Here is a 19,383-nt window from a genome sequence, read left to right as displayed (position 1 = left end):
GCATATGTACTGCAGCTTTTTCCAGTGGTTGGAGCTAAACGGAGCTGTCTCGTGTGAACAGACACTATCCGGTGTATATTGCGAGTGGACGGAAGCTTTTTTGCGATTGTGATTGCGTTAATCCTATGCGTTTTGTCGTATGCGTTCCCGTGGGGCAAGCACCTTAGTGATACACGTTGGGCCTGCAGGCATGTAGCATGTCGCAATGTTATGGATAGGTTACCTGCAATAGTACAGCTGCTTGAAGAGATTTCCTCTGAGAACCATCCACATAGAGCTGTTGAAGCCAGGGTTCAGAATTCAGATTGATCTGAATTTTGTTGGATGCCTTGTACTGTTCCGAAAGGTCTTGAGTGACTCTACATTTTTGTCAGACATGCTCCAGTCTAAAACATTGGACTTGGCTAAGGCCGTGGAACTAGTTGAAGCACTTAAAGAGACACTGGTACAATATCGCAGTGGAGCCTCCTTTGATGAAGTGTGGAGTGAAGCACTTGTTTTGTGTGAAAGAAGTAGCATTGAAACAGCTCAGCGAAAGCCAAAGAGGTCAAGACAGACAACAAGGACCCTTCAAGATAGTGTCATCCCTTCCACTTTGGGACAGCATGTAGTTCCAGATGGCAAACGCTCTTTTTGCGTCAATGTGTACTATCCAGTTATGGATAACATGATTGGAGAAATAGGAAGACGCTTTTCTCACACAAAGTGCAACATAATGCAAGGTGTCCAGGCACTAAATCCATCAAGTGCTACTTTTTTGAGAGAGGAGGCTGTTCTTTTATTGGCTAATGCCTATGATTCTAATATTGAGGATCTTAAACACGAATTACATCAGACGAGGAGAGTACTAGAAAGAAAGAAGAAGGAAAAGGGGAGTCCTACCACTCTGATGGAGTTTGCTCAATTTTTGGACCCATACCAGGATGTTTTTTACGAGTTGTCCAGATTGTGTAAAATAGCAGTAGTTTTACCGGTGAGCAGTGCATCCTGTGAAAAAAGTTGTTCAACTCTTAGGATCATTAAGAGTTATTTGCGGTCTACCATGACAGAAAAGAGACTGTCAAGTTTGGCTGTACTCAGCATTGAATCCAAACGCAGTAAAGCTTTGGATCTCAATAAGTTTGTGAGGCGTTTTGCTGAACAACATGGAAATCGCCGCATTCCGCTGTTATAGCCAACTTGATGCTCTGCTCACGAATGACTCGATGAGCATAGAAAACTGTTAACGTGATAACCTTGTGTTAAGGGAAATGTGTACATATGTCCTCAGTTGTTAAATATATATATTCTGTATATTCTGTACTCAAGCTCACAAAGGGATGTCAAAGGGATGTCATGTTATTATTGTACCACTGTGAGGCAATAGGTGTTGTTATTCTAAGTTAGCTCGGCTGAGCGAAAGGATGCACCTGCAGTGCAGAGTAAAATAAACCATGCCTAAGGGCTTAACAGTTCATCGTCTCCGTCTCAACTATTTCTCTCCGAGTGCAACGTATGAGGAAGCTGCCATCCTTAACCTCAACACCTTGTATCTGTGTATATATATTTTTTTCTTTGTGGGGGTCTAACATTGATTGTTAACATTGATTGATATGACTGCAATTAAATCAGCATATACTTCTGCCACCCCTCAAAATCTCCTGCCACCCTCTTGCCACCCCATGAATATTTTTCTAGATCCGCCCCTGCTCTCCAGGTCTTTCATAGATCTGATGATGCCTTGTGTTTTATCCATGTATTTTTTTCTTTTAATGTTTATTTTATTATCTTTTCTTTTTAATGACTGATTTTAAATGCCATTTTCTTAATGTCTTTCATTTTTTGAAAGCACTTTGAATTGCCTTGTGTTGAAAGGTGCTATATAAATAAACTTGCCTTGCCTTGCCTTGCCTTGTGTGACATTGAGGGTGTGCTGTTGGCAGAGCAATCTTATCTCAGTCTTACCATGGTCCCACCACTGCCTAAGACTGCTCAAATCTCCCTTCCTCTGCCTAAAAACACTCCAGAAATAAATAAGGGCCTCTTTAAAATGTTTATCAAATGTTAAAACCGAGTTAAAATGCCAATATGCACTTCTTGGCAAAACATTTCTAATAAAAACATTACATAAAAGCAAAGAGTGATCCGTAAAACCAGCAGGTGATATACTGCACATTTTAAAAGTGTTAAAATGATGCTTAAAACAATAAAAACGATCTAGTCTAGCTGATGAGATTCTATTCTCTCTGATGTGGGACCAGGTTAAATTAATAATCTTTTTTCTCAAAGCAAGGTTACATCTGTGAGTTGGATGTAGAAGAGTCAGAATCAATATAGATGTTTCTGTGTCAGAGTAAATTCAGATGGAACATTGTAAAAAAAGGTAAAGTCTTACCTCCGCCTAAAAAAAAAACATTACTTATAGTGAAAACCACCCTTGAATGATGGGATGGTAGACTAAAAGCTTTAGGAATCCAAACTACAACATATAATAAGTACCCTGTATCAAGATTGATGCAAAACAAGTGACATTTGACCTTTTTAGAGAGGTTTATAAAAATAAAAATAATATGAAATCTCCGTTTTTTACATAAAAATGCAATGATGGATTATCAGTAATCCTTTCAAAGTGACACAGACACATTGGATTAGCATGGTACTGGATTGTTATGATGGATTTGATATTAACGAGGCGGCCGCAGCAGTTAGCAGTTAGCGGCTAGCTAGTAATTATGCTAATGTGACCATAAATCGTTATGTACTTTTATATTACGCTGATAACATACTACCCTGCAGTATACAAAGTCATTCAAACTAGCTGCACCTTTACCAGCTTTGAGAACACTGTAATGATCAATCATTATAAAACATATCATATATATTATTCTGAAATGGACCAATCTGCACAATGACTACTTTTACTGTCGCTACTTTAAGTATATGTTGATGAGAATACTTTTCTACTTTTACTTGAGGAACATTTTGAATGCAGGAATTTTACTGTAACAGAGTATTCCTACACTCTGGTACTTCTACTTTTATTCTAGTACAAGATCTGAGTACTTCTGTTTTACTCAAGTACAAGATCTGAGTACTTCGACTTTTACTCAAGTACAATATCTGAGTACTTCTACTTTGACTGAAGTACCAGATCTGAGTACTTCTACTTTTACTCTAGTACAAGATCTGAGTACTTCTACTTTTACTGTCTAGTACAAGATCTGAGGACTTCTACTTTTAATCAAGTACAAGATCTATACTTATACCACCTCTGTTTATAGCCTATGAAAAAAACTATTAGAAAACGAAGGCTAAAGCTAATGTTAGCAGATAGTGACAATGTATGCTAGTTAGCTAGCTCAACGATTCCTTAAATAATATTGCGACAGAAACATTTTTCTGTTCACATCACGCTCTGCCGCTCCAACAGGGAGCTCTGCTCTGAACACCCGAACGGTAAGGCGATATGGGTCCGTTATTATTGTGCATCCATGGGTAGAGGTAAAACTCATGTAGTACTGAACACGTCACATCACATGAACGTGCCGGGCGGCGCGGTCCCGTGGGTTAGATGCGCGTTCATAATGCAGAGGGAAATAACTCTCAGAATAACGTTATTAGCACATTTTTACAACTTGAGGAACGAATGTTTTTAATAAGGGCTATACAAGTGTTCATACTGGGTAGTTTATTTAGTTTAAAAAAAATTATCCAACGATTTACAAACCACTCTTTCCCCATGTAAGTCAATGGGAAAAAGTGTTTCCGGGCCTGGCAACCAAACGGAAGTGTAGTACCGAAGTTTGGCCACCACGAATATTTTCATCTGAGTCCAGCGCACTTCCTGGGGGCTTGATTAGACGCCGCGGCAGACAGGGAGAATGAATAAACATGGATACAAATCAAAGAAAACGAAAGGAAAAAGGTGGGGCCGAGAAGGCAAGAGAAAAAAAGGTGAAGTCACTCGCAGGTGAAGCATATAAATGTCGCAAATTGACAGACCTTTTTGGCAGCAGTGCTGCTACAAGCACTATCATCAGCAGCTTAGAACAAGTGCAAGATGATGAAGAGAATGATGAGGGCGCGAGTTCAGATATACAGCCAGCCTCCTGCGTTCATGATGTGGGACAGAGTTGAGCTGGTGGAAGAACCAGCTCAACTGGCACATACAACTGCAGGGCAAGAGCAAGAGGTGGGTGAGAATGATCCCTTGAACTCAGTGGCGTTTTCTCCTGGAGGCCAAGGTTTTTTTTTGGATTGTAGTTATAATTTTAATAAATGAATAAAAACACTTCGTTTAGTTTCGGTAATTATTCTGTATTGTGTGTTGCTGCCGGCCCATCTCTCCCCCATTCTCATTGAGTATTTTACAAAGAGTGAAACAGCGCCCCTCTAGATGTTATGGTGAAACAATAGATTGCACTCTCTGTTGCGAGAGGAGGCTAGCCGAAATTGGCTTCCCTTGAAAAAATTGAGGGATTGACCAATCAGATGAGGCTCACGTCATGCCCCTGCCAACCTGTGATTGGTCAGGGCCATGCTAAGGCCAATCCAGAGGCGGCTGGCTTCCCTTGCCTCAACTTCAGTTCGTACTGTAACTGTCATCACCGCCCTTATAAAGTAGCAAGCAACTGAAGCAAGTGCAATTATGGAGGGTTTCATCAAAAATAATTTGACTAAACTTCCGCTACAGCAGCAACTAAAAATTAAATCTGATGACAGGCCAATGCCCAAACTGGAGCTGTGTACAGAGAGGAAAAAAGGAGCGAATCGGACGTAAAACTTTAAATAATAAACAGCGGATTTCTAACATTTGACATTTCATGTGGCCGGACTGGGTCAGTTTCCAGGGCTGAATTTTAGTCCCAGTCCGCCCCTGCATCTCAGCAACCTCCACCTGCTCACCCCATGTTTTCTTCTCCTCTCCTGTTTTTTCCATATGCGTTTCACTATCCATATCTTCCTCCTTTGTTTTACTGACTTCACCTGTCTCTACATTTTCTTTTGCCAAATCCAACACACTCTCACTCCCAACGCGTCCAGGAGCGACGCTTGGTCAGAATTCCGTGGCGTCCAGTTGTGACGCGCCGAGTTTCCATCAGCGTCATAAACGGATGCAAAGAGCTTTCAACTGATTGCAATGTATTCCCATCGGCGTCGGTATTTGACGCTTAGGGAAGCACGGCATTCGTTTGTGTCGGCAGCTGTTAAAGGCAATGTGAGCGTCCATTCCCATTGGATAACGGAGAATTGTACACCCGGAAGTAAGTATTCTCCTTACTGTCGATTGATTTGACAGTGATATCTCCATTACTCATCCACTCAAAAACACCAGATTACCTTTGTTAATTAAACGACATTGATAGGTTTAAATTGTGTACAATGCTTTGTGTTTTTCCCCTACAATTCTGAGACAACTTGTTTTCTCTGAAATGTGGAGCGCCAAAGAGACTACACTACCCACAATCCCCAGCTATTGTTGTGATTGTCTGTCCGCTTTGCGACAAAACCTCGTGATAAGTCAACAAGCTCTGTGATTGGATTAAACATAAATAGGTGATATCTGCACTACTTATTAACTAAAAACCACCAGATTATCCTTGTTAATGAAACGACATTGATAGGCTTTAGTGTAAAATGCTTTTGTCACGTTTTCCCCTTCAATTCTGAGAAACAAGTAGTTTTGAGTTTTGGATGGCCGAAGACACTACACTACCCACAATCCTCAGCTATCTTCGCAAGGCCAGGTCTCGAGGTCACGTAGTTCACGTGATACATTGCTCGGAACCTTGAGACACCAGCAAGGTAAGCTGTAATAAACTCGACTGCTCACTTAATTTTCGACAATATTCAAATATAACTCAAATAAAATATTTGGGTTATGTATTCAAGTCCCACCCAGGCAGCAGGATTCGTAAGACAGTACGAGAAACTTAAAGAAAATGTAGTCTGTAACAGTTATTTTCTTTTTTGTAATAACGGATCATTTAGAAGCTAGCATTAGCCACCGTGTGGCTAGCTAGCTGTGTTAGTACAATGTCGTAGTCATCAAAGGAGCTAGCACTGTTAGTTGTATCGCTCATCAAAACAAAGAGGACTCTCTGGAGCGAAAGTATTTGTAATTATTATTATTTATTTATTATTTATTACTTAGCGGGAGTGTTTTACATGTTCGGTGTAATGACGTAAAATGTTTAGGACGCGTCACTGCGGTTGCTGGTCATTTGTTTTTTTTACCATAAGCTGTCATCAAGAAGGAATGCCATAATTTAATGTCATGATGTTTATATGTGAACAAATTACACAGTACATTAGAAGTCAGTACACATTAGCCTAATTATTAACAGAATGTTAATTGGCGTTTAAATGTTACATTCTATTATACAAAAACCCCACTTGTCATTTGTGTTTGAATATATTGAATATTCACATATGAATATATTAATTTGATTCAAACCATTGGAAGTTTGCGCACTATCTCAAGTATTCACAGCATATTAGACTGTATCTTCTGTCTCTCCAATTGCATTTAATATAGAGCATGAACTTAATAACATATTTGTGTATTTGAGAACAAATTGATCAACTGACAGCAAACATTTTTGAGATAATCCCTCTATGTTTAACTTTCATTTGCAGAATGACAAAGCCCAAAAAACAACTGTGCCCCTCCTGCCAGGCCCCAAATTCCCTTGGGCGTAAAACATGTGTGGTGTGTGTCTGCCCCCTTCAAATAAATAAAACATTTTAAAAAAAAGAAGCGGAATTAAAGGACTCTAGCTGGGGGGCTTCTGTGAAGAGCAACAGGAACGCCAGCAGGACCGTTAAGTCGGCCGAGCTATCTGTGAGTTTAAATGACTTATTATTTAAGATGTTTGGCCTCTCAGACGATTACATATCTTATTTGTCAAACAGCCTTGCCCTCAGTGAATGTGAAACCATTTTTCTGGCTTTAAAAAGATTTGTATCATTGATCAATGTGCCTGTATGCAATCTTTTTCGCTCCAATTCTTGCAGGTTCTTAAACTACACACCCTTGGCTCCAGCCCGGTCCTTTTCCTTTCCAATAAGGGCCGCAGTGGGGAGATCCGTGGGGATCTGGTCCACCATTTTGGAAATGCTGATGGGGTCGTTAGGGAGATCCTACTCAAAATGAGGAAACTCTATGAGTACCTCCTGAAAAGTAAGATCATACTTGTACTTTATTATCTCATTGTGTAGTCGTCCATGGGCTTTGTGTCAATGCATTCATCAAATTCACACTTCTGTTACATCTATCCCGTTATATCATTAAAATGTCATCCCCCCCCTGAGCCTTTTTTATATAATACAACCTATGCTGTATTATAGAACAAAGGCTGTCAACATGGGCTTGTCAGGGCCAGCATGTTATCACTGTGAACACTAAGATACTAATATGAGGGTACCACACTAATGGTATTGCAGTTACCTACTTTTTAGTTTTTATTTATAATTAATTATTTGTATGCATATTTCTTTATTTTGTATTGTGTTTTAAGCCTGTACAGCACTTTGGACAACATTGAAATGTGCTATACACAAATATTTAAAGGGTTGAATTGAATGCAAATGTCGACATTACTCACCTGTAGTTAGCAAGCATGCACGTTATGCATGTGTCTGTAATACAAACACATCTCTGCAGGCATCATAAAGATATGAGGCTGCTCTGTTTTCCCAGTTTGTAACTCTTGCCTCCTCTCTTCATGTCTTAATCCCTCTCACATGAGATGGGAGAAGAGGAGGAGACACCTCGAGAGACGAGTTGAGGCAAAAGACATTCAATGAAATTAGACATCATGACACTCCTACCTCGCACCCTAATGTCCAGGACACACATGGTGCCGTACGCTGCACGTGTGCTTATCATTACGGCTTATGCTTTTTATCTGGGCATCCGAAAAGTCATGCCTATTTTCTTCTGTGAGACGCACGTGGTTCTTTGCAAAAACATACCCGGCAACAACCTGTCAAAAGTCTTATCACCATGTTTCATTACAGATTTAATGTATTTATCTGCAAGTTTTAAATTATTTCTAGTTTAATGAGAGAAGCTGCTCCAGACTGCAACTACATTTTTATTATGATCATGGTCTTAACTAAATACGATAAGTTGTTGTGTTAAACACTGATATGAGAAACATAGCAATATGTCTACAGTCAGCTGTGGTAGCTTAAAAACATTATTTTCACACTACCTGCATTTCATTCACTTAAGAACTACCTGGTTGATTTCTAATAAGAGGGAAATTCAATGCATTTAATTAATTTCTTGCAAGTAAGGCCAAAAATAAGTCTTCCTTAAAATGTGTTCTGTTAATTTTCCCTTGTATTATTTTCAACATTTGCAGTGTGTGCTGCACAACAAGCTGCATCGACATCTGCTGGTCCACCAGCCCCCCCTGGACCAGAGCAAGAGCCAGAGCGAGAGACGGAGCGAGGGACAGAGACGGAGCCAGAGCCAGAGCCAGAGCCAGAGCCAGAGCCAGAGCCAGAGCCAGAGCTTCCGGAGACATTTACTCTCCATCTTTTTTCTCTTCCTCCACCTCCTCCATGCTCCCAGCCTTCTCTCTCCCCCTTGTCTTCTCCTCCACCGCCTCCATGCTCCCAGCCTTCTCTCTCCCCCTTGTCTTCTCCTCCACCGCCTCCATGCTCCCAGCCTTCTCTCCCCCCCTTGTCTTCTCATCCACCTCCTCCATGCTCCCAGCCTTCTCTCCCCCCCTTGTCTTCTCCTCCACCTCCTCCATGCTCCCAGCCTTCTCTCTCCTCCTTGTCTTCTCCTCCACCGCCTCCACCGTCAAAGAAAAGTCGAAAAGGTTTGATTTGCACTATACTATACTATATACTATACAATACATTTCTTTAAATGATTGTTTGGAAGACTTATTACCTAATTATTAAAATGGTGTTATTTATTTTTAGAATGCAGGAAACACAGGACCCAGAAGGTGTTCCTCTATGAGAGCATTGGGGAAAGAAGAGTTTTTAATGTAAGTGTGTTATAATTTCTTCCTTTTTGTTTTTCTTGTTAAATAACATAAAAACGTACAGAACATTATTGGTACCGTCTACAGACCATCAGTGAGATATCTGCACAGAGCCCAAACGATACTAACATATAACGCCTCTGAATCCAGAGATACACAAGTATCCACTATCGTACAAGTATGGAGCAGTGAGGTTCCTCAATCCATCCTCGACACTGCACCTTTTGTTGTCATTGTAAGCATTACAGGACTACGTTTTGCATCACCTTATAACCTTGTGTTGTAGGAAACTCCCAGTCTTAAAGAAGCTGCTCCATACTGGTACGATAGTGGATTCTTCTGTATCTCTGGTTTCAGATGCTGTTGTCTGTTAGTATTGTTTATGTGTAGAAATCTAACCTTATTGATGGTCTATAAATGGTACAAATAATGTTCTGTAAAGTTGTATCACCTAACTTTGTAAAGTATCTCTCATTAATATTTCTGTCCATTTCATATCATGCCTTTCAGCAAAGACAAGAAGTGAAAATTCGCTGGACACCATGCTCCAAGTGGTAAGTTTTTCCTTAATGACCATACATGTATGTGTTGTACTGGAAGCAAAGGGTTTATACACTGATACAGTAGGCTCATCTCAATTGAATACTTTTGTATTGTATGTTGTTATGTAATTTGTCCTACAGAAGAGAGACACAAATCACTAACATATGTATTAGTTATGCTACCCGTATTTGTATATATCCTAAATGTTTGACGTGCTGTGGGTCTACCACACATGCATCACAAACCACAAGTAAGAACAGTACGTTATTATTTTATAATCAAAAAATTATTATAGAATTTGTAAGTATATTTCACACACTTTAATGTCTTTATAGAGTTCGATCTCCTGATTCGTTTAAGAGATTTAATATATTTTACTCTTAATGAAGCACTTTAAACATTTAATGACTCCTTTAACGGTAAGATCAGCTGCAGTGAGCAGAGGCTGTGCAGCTGGGGGCGGAGGTCTGATGCGCGAGTAGTGTGCTCTCGTGTATCCTACCTTTCGTCTCCTCTGGAAGCCTCCTCCCTCACCCCTCCTCGACTCCTCCGTTTGCGTTGAAGCGATTGTGACGTCCTTCAACATGGCGTGTCTTGATTGATTTCCGGGTCAAGTCCCGGAGGAGGGGGAGAGAGGAGTCGAAGAGGGACATTGAGCTGAAGCTAATGTTTCAAATCCTATTTTAAATTGACTTACTTGCCTGATTAAGCATCAGAAATATATATAGCATGACATATTAATAATTATTCAACTGTTCTTTATGTGTGTTTTGCAGTGGCAAGGACTGGGAGGACACATGGGAGCCTGCCCAAAACTATAGCAGCTCAACATAATAACACACACACACAGACACAGACACACAGACACAAACACACACACACACACACATACACACAACACACACACACACACACAGACACATACACACACACACACACACGCACACACACACACACACACGCACACACACACACACACACACACACACACACACACACATACACACACACACACACCACACACCACACACACACACACAATACATTTTTTCAATAAATTGTTTCAATAAATTGTTGTTTCTGTTGTGTATTTTTTGTACAATTATTTCTCAATAGGGTAAAGCCATTTAAAATGTTTTAGTTTTGGTATGTTAATGCAAATGTGACAATCATTATTTTCGGGCTGCCTCAGTCTTAAAACACAAGATAGATATCAATTTTTGTTATGGTCTTCTGTATATGTCATGAATAATACTGGTACAATTTGAATTTGCCCCAAAACGTGGAAACGCAGACCAGATCTTCTAAATGCCAGGGACCGGAACATCAGGAGCATCTCTAAAAGACGATATGTGACAGTCCTGCAGCAACGGACCATATGAGAAACATTATGTTAAAACCTAGAAACTTATTCTAAACCTACTATCAAAGTATTCACCTGAAATGTAGCACAATTTGGCTCCTGTTAAAAGCACTATTTGAAAATGTAGATTTGTCAGGTCAACATGTGACTTATCTGGTTTGCTATAACAGTTTTACTCCCCAGTTGAACTGTATTTGACAATCATTAAATTCACAAACATAATTTGGGAAATAAATCAAAGACAATAGTGTAAATAAGAAAGGTTTAGTTTTTGAAACTTGTAATGGAGACGTTGATACATTAACTGTCAGCAGTATTTATTGTTACTTTGTAATTCTACTCCACCACAATTCAGAGGGTAACCTTAACCTATTTGGCACATCCCTTTCAAGATGTTCTAAGGTTTATTGACATATCATATACACAACTACGGTGTAGTTATGCAATGAATGACAAACCTCGCAGGTTCGTCAACAGTGCATTACAAGAGATCTATCAATATGTTTATACCTCCACCATTAAACAGTCATATTCTGCACATTTCTTATACTATCTACATACATCTTATAAGAGTATAATTAATATGTAATGTCAGTTAAAATAAGTGCTTAAACGTAGTTAACATTGCAGGAAAGTTGATTGTCAAGTCCCAAAACAAATTATGCAGTTGCCAACTCTCACGCATCTGGCGTGTGACACACGCTTTCACTCTCAATCTCACGCTCTCACGCTGCCCAAACTATTCTCACGCCAAAAACAAGATGAACCGGCGATCCTTTTTGGTTGGTTATTTACAATGTTGAGTTGACAGCTGCTCAAGCTGTCAATCCGCTCCCTCCCCGCCCCCACCACTCTTAACAACGTTAACAGACAGCAGAGCAGTGGGAGCCGGTTGGTCAATCCCCGACCCGTATTGCGCATGCGCAGATCTAAGATCCAGTAGAAATGATCAAAAGTAAAAGTCTGCTGCTTATTGTTCTACTAGGCCAAAATAGAGTCAAAGAGTATATGAGAGTGAGAGTGTGTTAATTAATATATTTGGCAGTTTGGAGTAAGTCTGTAGATTTGTGTGTGTGTGTGTGTTTCATGTATAGGCCTCTCACGATAATTTATTTTGTTGGATACATTTTCCCGGAAATTATTGCGATAAACGATAATATTGTCGGCACCGTTGTATGACCATTTTAGACCACTGACATAATGATAATATATAATAATAATTCAAGTACATCCTTTCAAACTGCTTGTCACATCCTCATGTAAATGGCAATTTATCGAGTTCATTTTTATTTATCGTACGATAAGTCAATTATTTGCTTATTTTGCTTACAGGCACAATAAAATAGTGGAAACAAACATGTGTTTGACTTTCATTAGTGAATGAAACTTTGTGCCCTTTATAGTCTGTGTCCAATATTGTGTATTTGCATATATTGTATATATATCCAATATATATGCTAAGGTCCCGCTACTGACATGATAGCAGTCATTTAGTGCGCATATGTGTAATTAAACCCATGATATCAAAATCTCACTCCAGCCAGGTACCCAAAGTTGGCAACCCTGAATATTAGACTTTAAGTACTTTGTCAGGCTTAATATTTATCTGTAGATTTACCAAAGCTTTTTGCTTACATGTATTTAAAAGACCTTAACTTAAAGTATTATTTAATGTTTTAATAAAGCCTGATTAGTTTGCCTGATTTGCACATCCTCCTATTAATATCTGTGTACATCCGGCACTAAACTTTTATTGTAGAGATCACTTACAGTAGCCTATCTTGTTGATATTTTCTATTCTATATTTCTATTCTATATTTCTATCATTGACCTTCTACTTTCCCCCTATTTGTATGTACTCTTAATATTTAAATGTTTTCATCAAATGTAACCCATTCAACAAAACATGCAGCAGAGATTAGCAACACAACCTTACCGGCATTGCAATGACTGTAAACGTGTAATAACGTGCTTTAACCACTAGGTGAATAATACAGACGTATAAAGTACACATGGTATACAATGCTATCAAAAACACATTATGTTAATTTACATATCTAACTACTATTATCAAGCTAAATATGGACTATATGAGGCTAAGGCATTGTACCAGGTGTAGGCTAATTATGTAGGCTAAGTCAAAAACAGGCAACTGATGAGGTGTTTGAAAGGTAATTTATGAGGATCAAACAAATGAGGTACACAGAATACAATGCCATTTTATCTGTTTCATTATTAGTGTAGGACAGATATGTATATATAACACCTGAAGATGTTTTATTCATGTTAGTCATTACTTTTAATACTAGTTGAACATTACATTTTTACATTTGTATGTTTAAAAAAAAATGTTTCTAGTTATTGTGCTTTTTATCATGTTTTTAATTATTGTTTTATTATTGTACTCCCATTGGGTTATTTAATATTGTAGTTATTGCTTGTACAGCACTTTGGTCAACTGAAGGTTGTTTTAAATGTGATATATACAGGATATAGCTATATTATTGCACATATTTTAAAACATCAGACAAAAAGGTGTATCTGCCCCCTCATGGTGCTAATCAGTATGTGTGTTTGCTAAACAGAGATACAAACAGAACATGAGTGAACAGTCAAAACAATTTTTATCAACTTTATTGTTATGGGACCTTGTTTACATAGTGTTTCAGAGTAGACATGTAATAACATCTGAATAAAATGAAATGATAGAAAATGCCTTCAACAGCATATCAACAACCGGAAGAATAACTTACTGGACATACATATTAAGACATTAAGAAATGTGTCATTTTTTTTTTTTGGAGGACCGCAGCTGACGAGAGGGGGTGTAGGGCTGAAAGAGGTCAGAGACGTATGCAGGGGCTAGGGAGTGGAGAGATGTGTAGGTTAGCAGGAGGAGTTTGTACTGGATGCGTGACTTGACCGGGAGCCAGTGAAGGTGGAGGAGGATGGGGGTGATGTGTTGCCAGGGCTTGGTGCGGGTGAGGAGCCTGGCTGCAGAGTTCTGGACGTACTGGAGCCTGTCCAGGGCTTTGCAGGTGACCCCGAACAGAACTCCATTGCAGTAGTCCAGGCGTGAGGAGATGAAGGTATGTATTAATGTTTCTGCAACGGGGTCGGGGAGAGAGGGTCGGAGTCTGGAGATGTTTCGAAGGTGAAAAAAAGCAGTTTTGACAGTAGACCTGATGTGGGAGTTGAAGGTGAGGCTAGAGTCCAGAGTGACGCCCAGGCTGGATGGAGCAGCCATCGACGGTGAGGAGCAGATCTCCAACCTCCCGGAGCAGTGTTTTTGGGGCCACAACCATGAGCTCTGTTTTGTTTTTGTTGAATTTCAGTAGGTTTGTTGACATCCAGGTTTGGATGTTGCGGAGGCAGTTGACTAGTGACAGCTGGGATGATGGATTGGTACTGATGTAGAGTTGGGTGTCGTCGGCATAGGAGTGGAAGTTGAGACCATGTTGGCGGAGTATTTCACAGAGGGGGAGCATGTAGATGTTAAATAGAAGGTAGTCTGGAGGGGGCTTCACCGTGTGTCATCAGAGCTGTCAGAGTCGCAGTCAGAAGACTCATCTGAAAGACTTTGCAAGAAGCTGATGGTCTCTGCTCCAGTCAAAAGCTGCAGATAGCATCGTCTAGCATGAGTCTTCATTTCTCCGATGTCGTGCTGCTTTTTCCTAAACATGCTCTGGAGACCTTTCATCCCGTCTTCGCTCAGGCCCAATGGTGAATCTTAAATGTATAAGATAAAGACAATATGAGTTACTTCATCACCTATCACTGATGTGTAAAGTCATGCAAAGTAAAAATGTAATATATACTGTACTTTGCAGGCAGGACATCTTTTTCAGGGAATCACTGCGGGTTGAAAGGACCTTCCAGTGTTGGTTCATTTCTGTGACGAGAATCTTCTTCTCCTCCTGTAGTCTCTTCACTGCCATGACAAGGTCGAATGCTCTTCTCTTTGTCCTGAGGTCGAAAGAGTCTGGAAAGCATTTATGAGAAAACATGAATGAATGTGTATGAAAGATCAAGATTCAAAGAATCTATGAAGTCTTAAATAGATTTATATATCAGACATGAAGGTTTTCCACATTTGCTGTGAGCATTCAGCAGACTGGTGTACTTACCACTGTTTGGTAGCTGCCATGGCCAAGCTTTCTCCACAGACAGAATGGCTTCGAGGCACAGCGCTTCTGTGCTTGGAACCATTGAGTTGTATTTCTCAACTGTGGCTGTCAGGACCCCTTTCTCATCCCTGATCTTGCGGCGGATCCGGGAACGACCTTTGTTGCTGTCTGTGTCTTTGTAGAGACGCTGCGAACGTCTCTTGACACTTACTGTCAGCATTTCGATCTTGCTGGCCAAGGCAGCAGCATCCCTTGGGTTGTTTGTTGTTGCTTTTTAGAGGAAATAGGTGTATTAAGCACAGTAATTCACAATAACAGTGACATTTGATCAAATGTTTTAATATTATTTTATTACATATGCTTCATGAAAAATAAGTAATGCAAATGTCAATAGAGGGTTATCACTAATTCTGAAGATTTAAAATAAATTGATAAATCATGACTACAAAAAAGTTGAAAAACGTCATTAAGATTGTCCTCACTTTCTGCCCACTCATTCACATCTCTGACCCAGTCTTCCAGCTGCTTTTCAGTCACTGCCAACTCAGCCTTCATGGACTCCAGGTTCTGCAATTGCTTTTCCAGAGCTTTTGTGGTCTACAAACGTCAAACAATTAAAGACAAATAAATACAGAAATCTACATTTAGGCTGCAGCCACAAATAATTCTTCTAAAACTATGTTATTACCTTCAGATATCTGCGGGACAGTGAGGTGGCCAAGTTGCTGACTTTTTGCTGATTCCAGCGCATGGCCATCAGCGTCAGCATGTCTGTACGTCCTGCAAAAGAGAATATCACATTATTACTATTCCTCTTACTTCTTATACTGTAACTGGGGTTTATACTATATTGCCATCCTAAATGGTGTTCTATGGTCATAACCGTCAATGAGCTTTTATGAGTTTCTGTTGTTGGTGTAATTTGTTAGTGTAATCTGTGCCTTTCTGAACATTTTTTGAAAACTGACAGTAAAGGTTCTATCGTAACTCACCTGCTTTTGACATGTGTTTTGTGGTCACTGCTATCCGAGAGAGGAAGGCATTGACCTGTTCCACCTCCTCCCCTAGGGTTAGTCCAGCCCCCTCTTGATATGCCCCACTCCATTTCACCTGTTTAAAATATATTCAAAAGTACGACTCGTTACAACTTGTCACTATTCACAAGGAGGTTTTTACATAAAGTGATTGTGTCACATGGTAACAATTCCTTACTTCACATTTGAAGTCATGCACTTTGGCATGAAACACTGAGAGAAAGGGCTTCATGTCGAGAAGATGCTGGAGCTCTGGACAGCTTTTTGTGATTCTCTGGAGGTAGGGCCAATATTTGCAGGTCACATCCATGCAAAAGAACATACTACTGGCCAGCTTTTTCTGTAGGTACAGGGGATAAGCAAAGATTTCTCCCCTGTACATATTGAGAGCACAGAGGAGCACTCCATGTCGACAGACGGCAAGCTCTAGTCCCTCCTCATCCAGCTTGCCGGCTGATTTTTGGGAGGTCTCTCTGGCTGCCGACCACTGTCCTCCACAAACACCTCTTCCGGAGACCTAATATATAAAAATGTATTGATGAAAATGGTGCAAAGACTAACCTAACCAAACCCTTCATTAGGATATTATATTATACATAATTAGAGTCTGCAATATTACATGTTTGGTTGTGGTGTGTATATAGTCCACAAATCTTGAGACGTCTTCATCCCTGGCTATAAAGACACCGTCAAAGATGGCCTGTTCCTCAGATCTAAATAAATCAAAGGAGCAATGTATGACATCTCAGATTATTGATTGATTGATTGGTTCACATCAAGATAGTTTTGTTTCGTTATTTGTTCAAATACTGTGACATTATATATTTTCTATAGTACCTAGCTGCATTCTTGAAACGGTAATGCTTGCGGTTTCCATCCACGGAAACTGCAAGCATATCAGGGCTACACGCAGGACAGGTGAAGGGCTCCTCCTTGCACATGATGTCGACCTCATAACGCACAGCCTCCCACTCAAAGAAACTTTTGATGAAGCTGTCAGTTGAGATCTTCCCAGTCTATAACAAAATAAGGACATCAACAGATAATGTCAAAAATAAATTATAAATTATAAGGACACAGCTTACAATTTGTACAATACAAATAGATCAAAAAGGACAAGTAACTTCAATACTCACACGGCCGAAGCGCAACGTTCGCTGATCGAGCATCCTTAAATGCCTGAAAGGATAGTCCAGGTGCAGCCATTTTCATTTCTTCAAATGAGAAGAAAACATCTGTGGCATAAATGGTGGCGAAGTGAAGGGTAGCTGGCCAGTAGTCACTCCGAAGAAGGTCGTCAACCCCAGTCGTCCATGTCGCAGCGCATGCTTCACAAGCCAACTCTGGCATGCTTAGCTCATGTCGTCCTTGAAAAACAGACAAGGTGTTTTTAATACATTTGGTATTCTTTACTCAATACCCATGTTAAGGTTTAATAGACAAGCTATCCCACATGTCTTTGAGAAGGGTTGGATATTATCAAGAAGAAACTTCAATAACATCTATCTTAAGAAACAAGACAAACATTCTTCCCATTCTTACCATTCATTGTGATCACAGTCACAGTCTTTCCTGGCTTGAGGCTCAATGACTCTGATGCACAACCACAGATTTTGTCCGGGATCTCCACAGGTACAAACCGCACTGGAAAAAAATTCAAATGGGAATTAAAAATAATTTGTCTCTTTTGAAAAATACTACATTGTTATGTGACATATTTAGGATTTAACTTTACATCAGAACATTAAAAAGAGACTTAAGCACACTGCTGGGAAGCTCACATTTTCAAAATGAAATTCTCAACAAGTCCAGCAAGAAAATGTACATTCACAAACCAGAACTTACCACAGGAGCAAAGGGCCATATTTAGTACATGTGTTGTTGGGGCCAATGGCTGGAAGTAACCTGCAGTAGTAGCATCTCTGTTGTGGAGGGGGTGTCTGGAGTGCATGCTGACATCACAGTCAGCACAGAAGAAGGGATGTGGTCGGCAATCCCGGCACCGGACAACAGACGTTTTGCCCCAACACTGTTGGCAAATGTGTGTTCCCACATTTGCTTGGGCCACTACGGTGTTAACTAGATGTGGTCTCGCTGCCCTCCAGCTCTCTGAAAAAAAACTTTTTCGAGTGCTCCAGTTGGTCGATGCCAGCAGAGAAGCACTTGGGGTTTGTGCTACCACCTCATCTCCTGTAGTATCGCTCAGAGACTGCTGGAGATCTCGTAGAAACCCCTCTGTTAAAACGGTACAATAAAGTCCAAAGCACAATAATTAGTTTTCTTTAAAACATACTGGATGGAGTGGTTTTGAAAGCTGTAACTACTGTGTTTTTAATTCTAGCAAATTATGAAGTTTAAAAATGAAGTACGTATCACATAAAGATACAAGTATGAATATGTGTTTCGGGCTAACCAGACCAAATGAAGTACATACCAACAGTCTCTGGAGCGATAACTGGAGCAAAGATCAGATCACAGTCAGGAGCAGCAACGGGGGGATCAGTGTTACGACTGCAGCCAGCTGTATCAGAAAAAACATTTATTTTATACCATTAAATTGTACTACTTTTCCCTTACCAAGAGTTATGTTTTCATTCATTTCATATACTCAAGTGCCTAGAAATATATATCTTATACTGACCCTGATTTGAGACATTCCGGGTTGAACGTGGTCTTGCAAAGATCAAGTTTCCCTCACTGTCTCTCTTCTTCCAGCACATCATTGACACTGCTGGCACTGTTGCTGCTGCTGCTACTGCTGCTGTTGTTGCCGCTTCCAAGTGGAAGCAGCAACAACAGCAGCAGTAGCAGTACAAAGCAAATCATCAGCACTCCGTAGGTCATCCCTTAACTCTTTCTGCTCAACCAGCTCATCTGCGCTTCTCAGGAGATCCTCAAGATCAGAATCACTCATTATAGTGAAGAGACACAGACAGAGACACAGAAGAAAGACTGACAATAGAGTTAGACAGAGAAATAAATAGAGAGATAGGAAGAGACTATCAAGTACAACACAGCAAGGACAGTTTAACAAGACAGACTTGGCTCTTAAAAGTGCCTTTGGGTTGTTTGGAGTTTGGAAAAACAAAGGGTTGTTTTTTGGAGAACAAATTGCAGGATCTGTTGAGAGAAAACAACATAATTTAGAAACTCAAAAATAAAATAACAATGCCAGTGTAATTGTTGTTGTTTACAATTTTCTACTTGGCTAATAACCAATTAATGCTTACTACTGTTGTCATTAAAGGTATTTTCACACCATCGCACAGCAAAATCACTGCCACCAGTCATTTAAATAAGTAATTTGTACAAAAATTATAAAAGTATTA

General features: G+C 39.9%; 1 protein-coding gene and 2 long non-coding RNA genes across 4 annotated transcripts; 2 read left to right on the top strand and 1 right to left on the bottom strand.

The window, feature by feature from the left end:
• The first annotated feature begins 5,703 nt into the window (after positions 1–5,703).
• Positions 5,704–8,469, top strand: LOC117486709. Of its 2 annotated transcripts, XR_004556306.1 has the most exons (4): positions 5,704–5,784; positions 6,619–6,823; positions 6,997–7,162; positions 8,352–8,469. It is a non-coding gene; the product is annotated as an uncharacterized LOC117486709 (long non-coding RNA). The 2 variants fall into 2 exon arrangements; XR_004556305.1 differs by lacking the exon at positions 5,704–5,784 and having other exon boundaries at positions 6,528–6,823.
• Positions 8,470–8,719: 250 nt separating this feature from the next.
• Positions 8,720–10,413, top strand: LOC117486710. Its single transcript, XR_004556307.1, has 4 exons — positions 8,720–8,816; positions 8,923–8,990; positions 9,498–9,541; positions 10,307–10,413. It is a non-coding gene; the product is annotated as an uncharacterized LOC117486710 (long non-coding RNA).
• Positions 10,414–13,511: 3,098 nt separating this feature from the next.
• On the bottom strand, positions 13,512–19,007 carry LOC117486708. Its single transcript, XM_034135234.1, has 14 exons — positions 18,696–19,007; positions 18,489–18,575; positions 17,900–18,289; positions 17,597–17,698; positions 17,191–17,421; positions 16,892–17,070; positions 16,674–16,767; positions 16,233–16,571; positions 16,013–16,130; positions 15,709–15,800; positions 15,503–15,617; positions 15,021–15,290; positions 14,717–14,875; positions 13,512–14,622 (listed from the first exon to the last, which is right to left on the bottom strand). Exons 5-14 carry the CDS (start codon positions 17,221–17,223, stop codon positions 14,417–14,419), a joined length of 1,605 nt encoding a protein of 534 aa, XP_033991125.1. The 5' UTR covers positions 17,224–17,421; positions 17,597–17,698; positions 17,900–18,289; positions 18,489–18,575; positions 18,696–19,007; the 3' UTR covers positions 13,512–14,416.
• Positions 19,008–19,383: the final 376 nt, after the last annotated feature.

Source organism: Trematomus bernacchii, unplaced genomic scaffold (genome assembly GCF_902827165.1).
Source record: "Trematomus bernacchii unplaced genomic scaffold, fTreBer1.1, whole genome shotgun sequence".
Classification (NCBI taxonomy): Eukaryota; Metazoa; Chordata; class Actinopteri; order Perciformes; family Nototheniidae; genus Trematomus; species Trematomus bernacchii.
The sequence above is the reverse complement of the archived record's forward strand: the minus strand, read 5'-3'. Positions and strand labels throughout refer to the sequence as shown.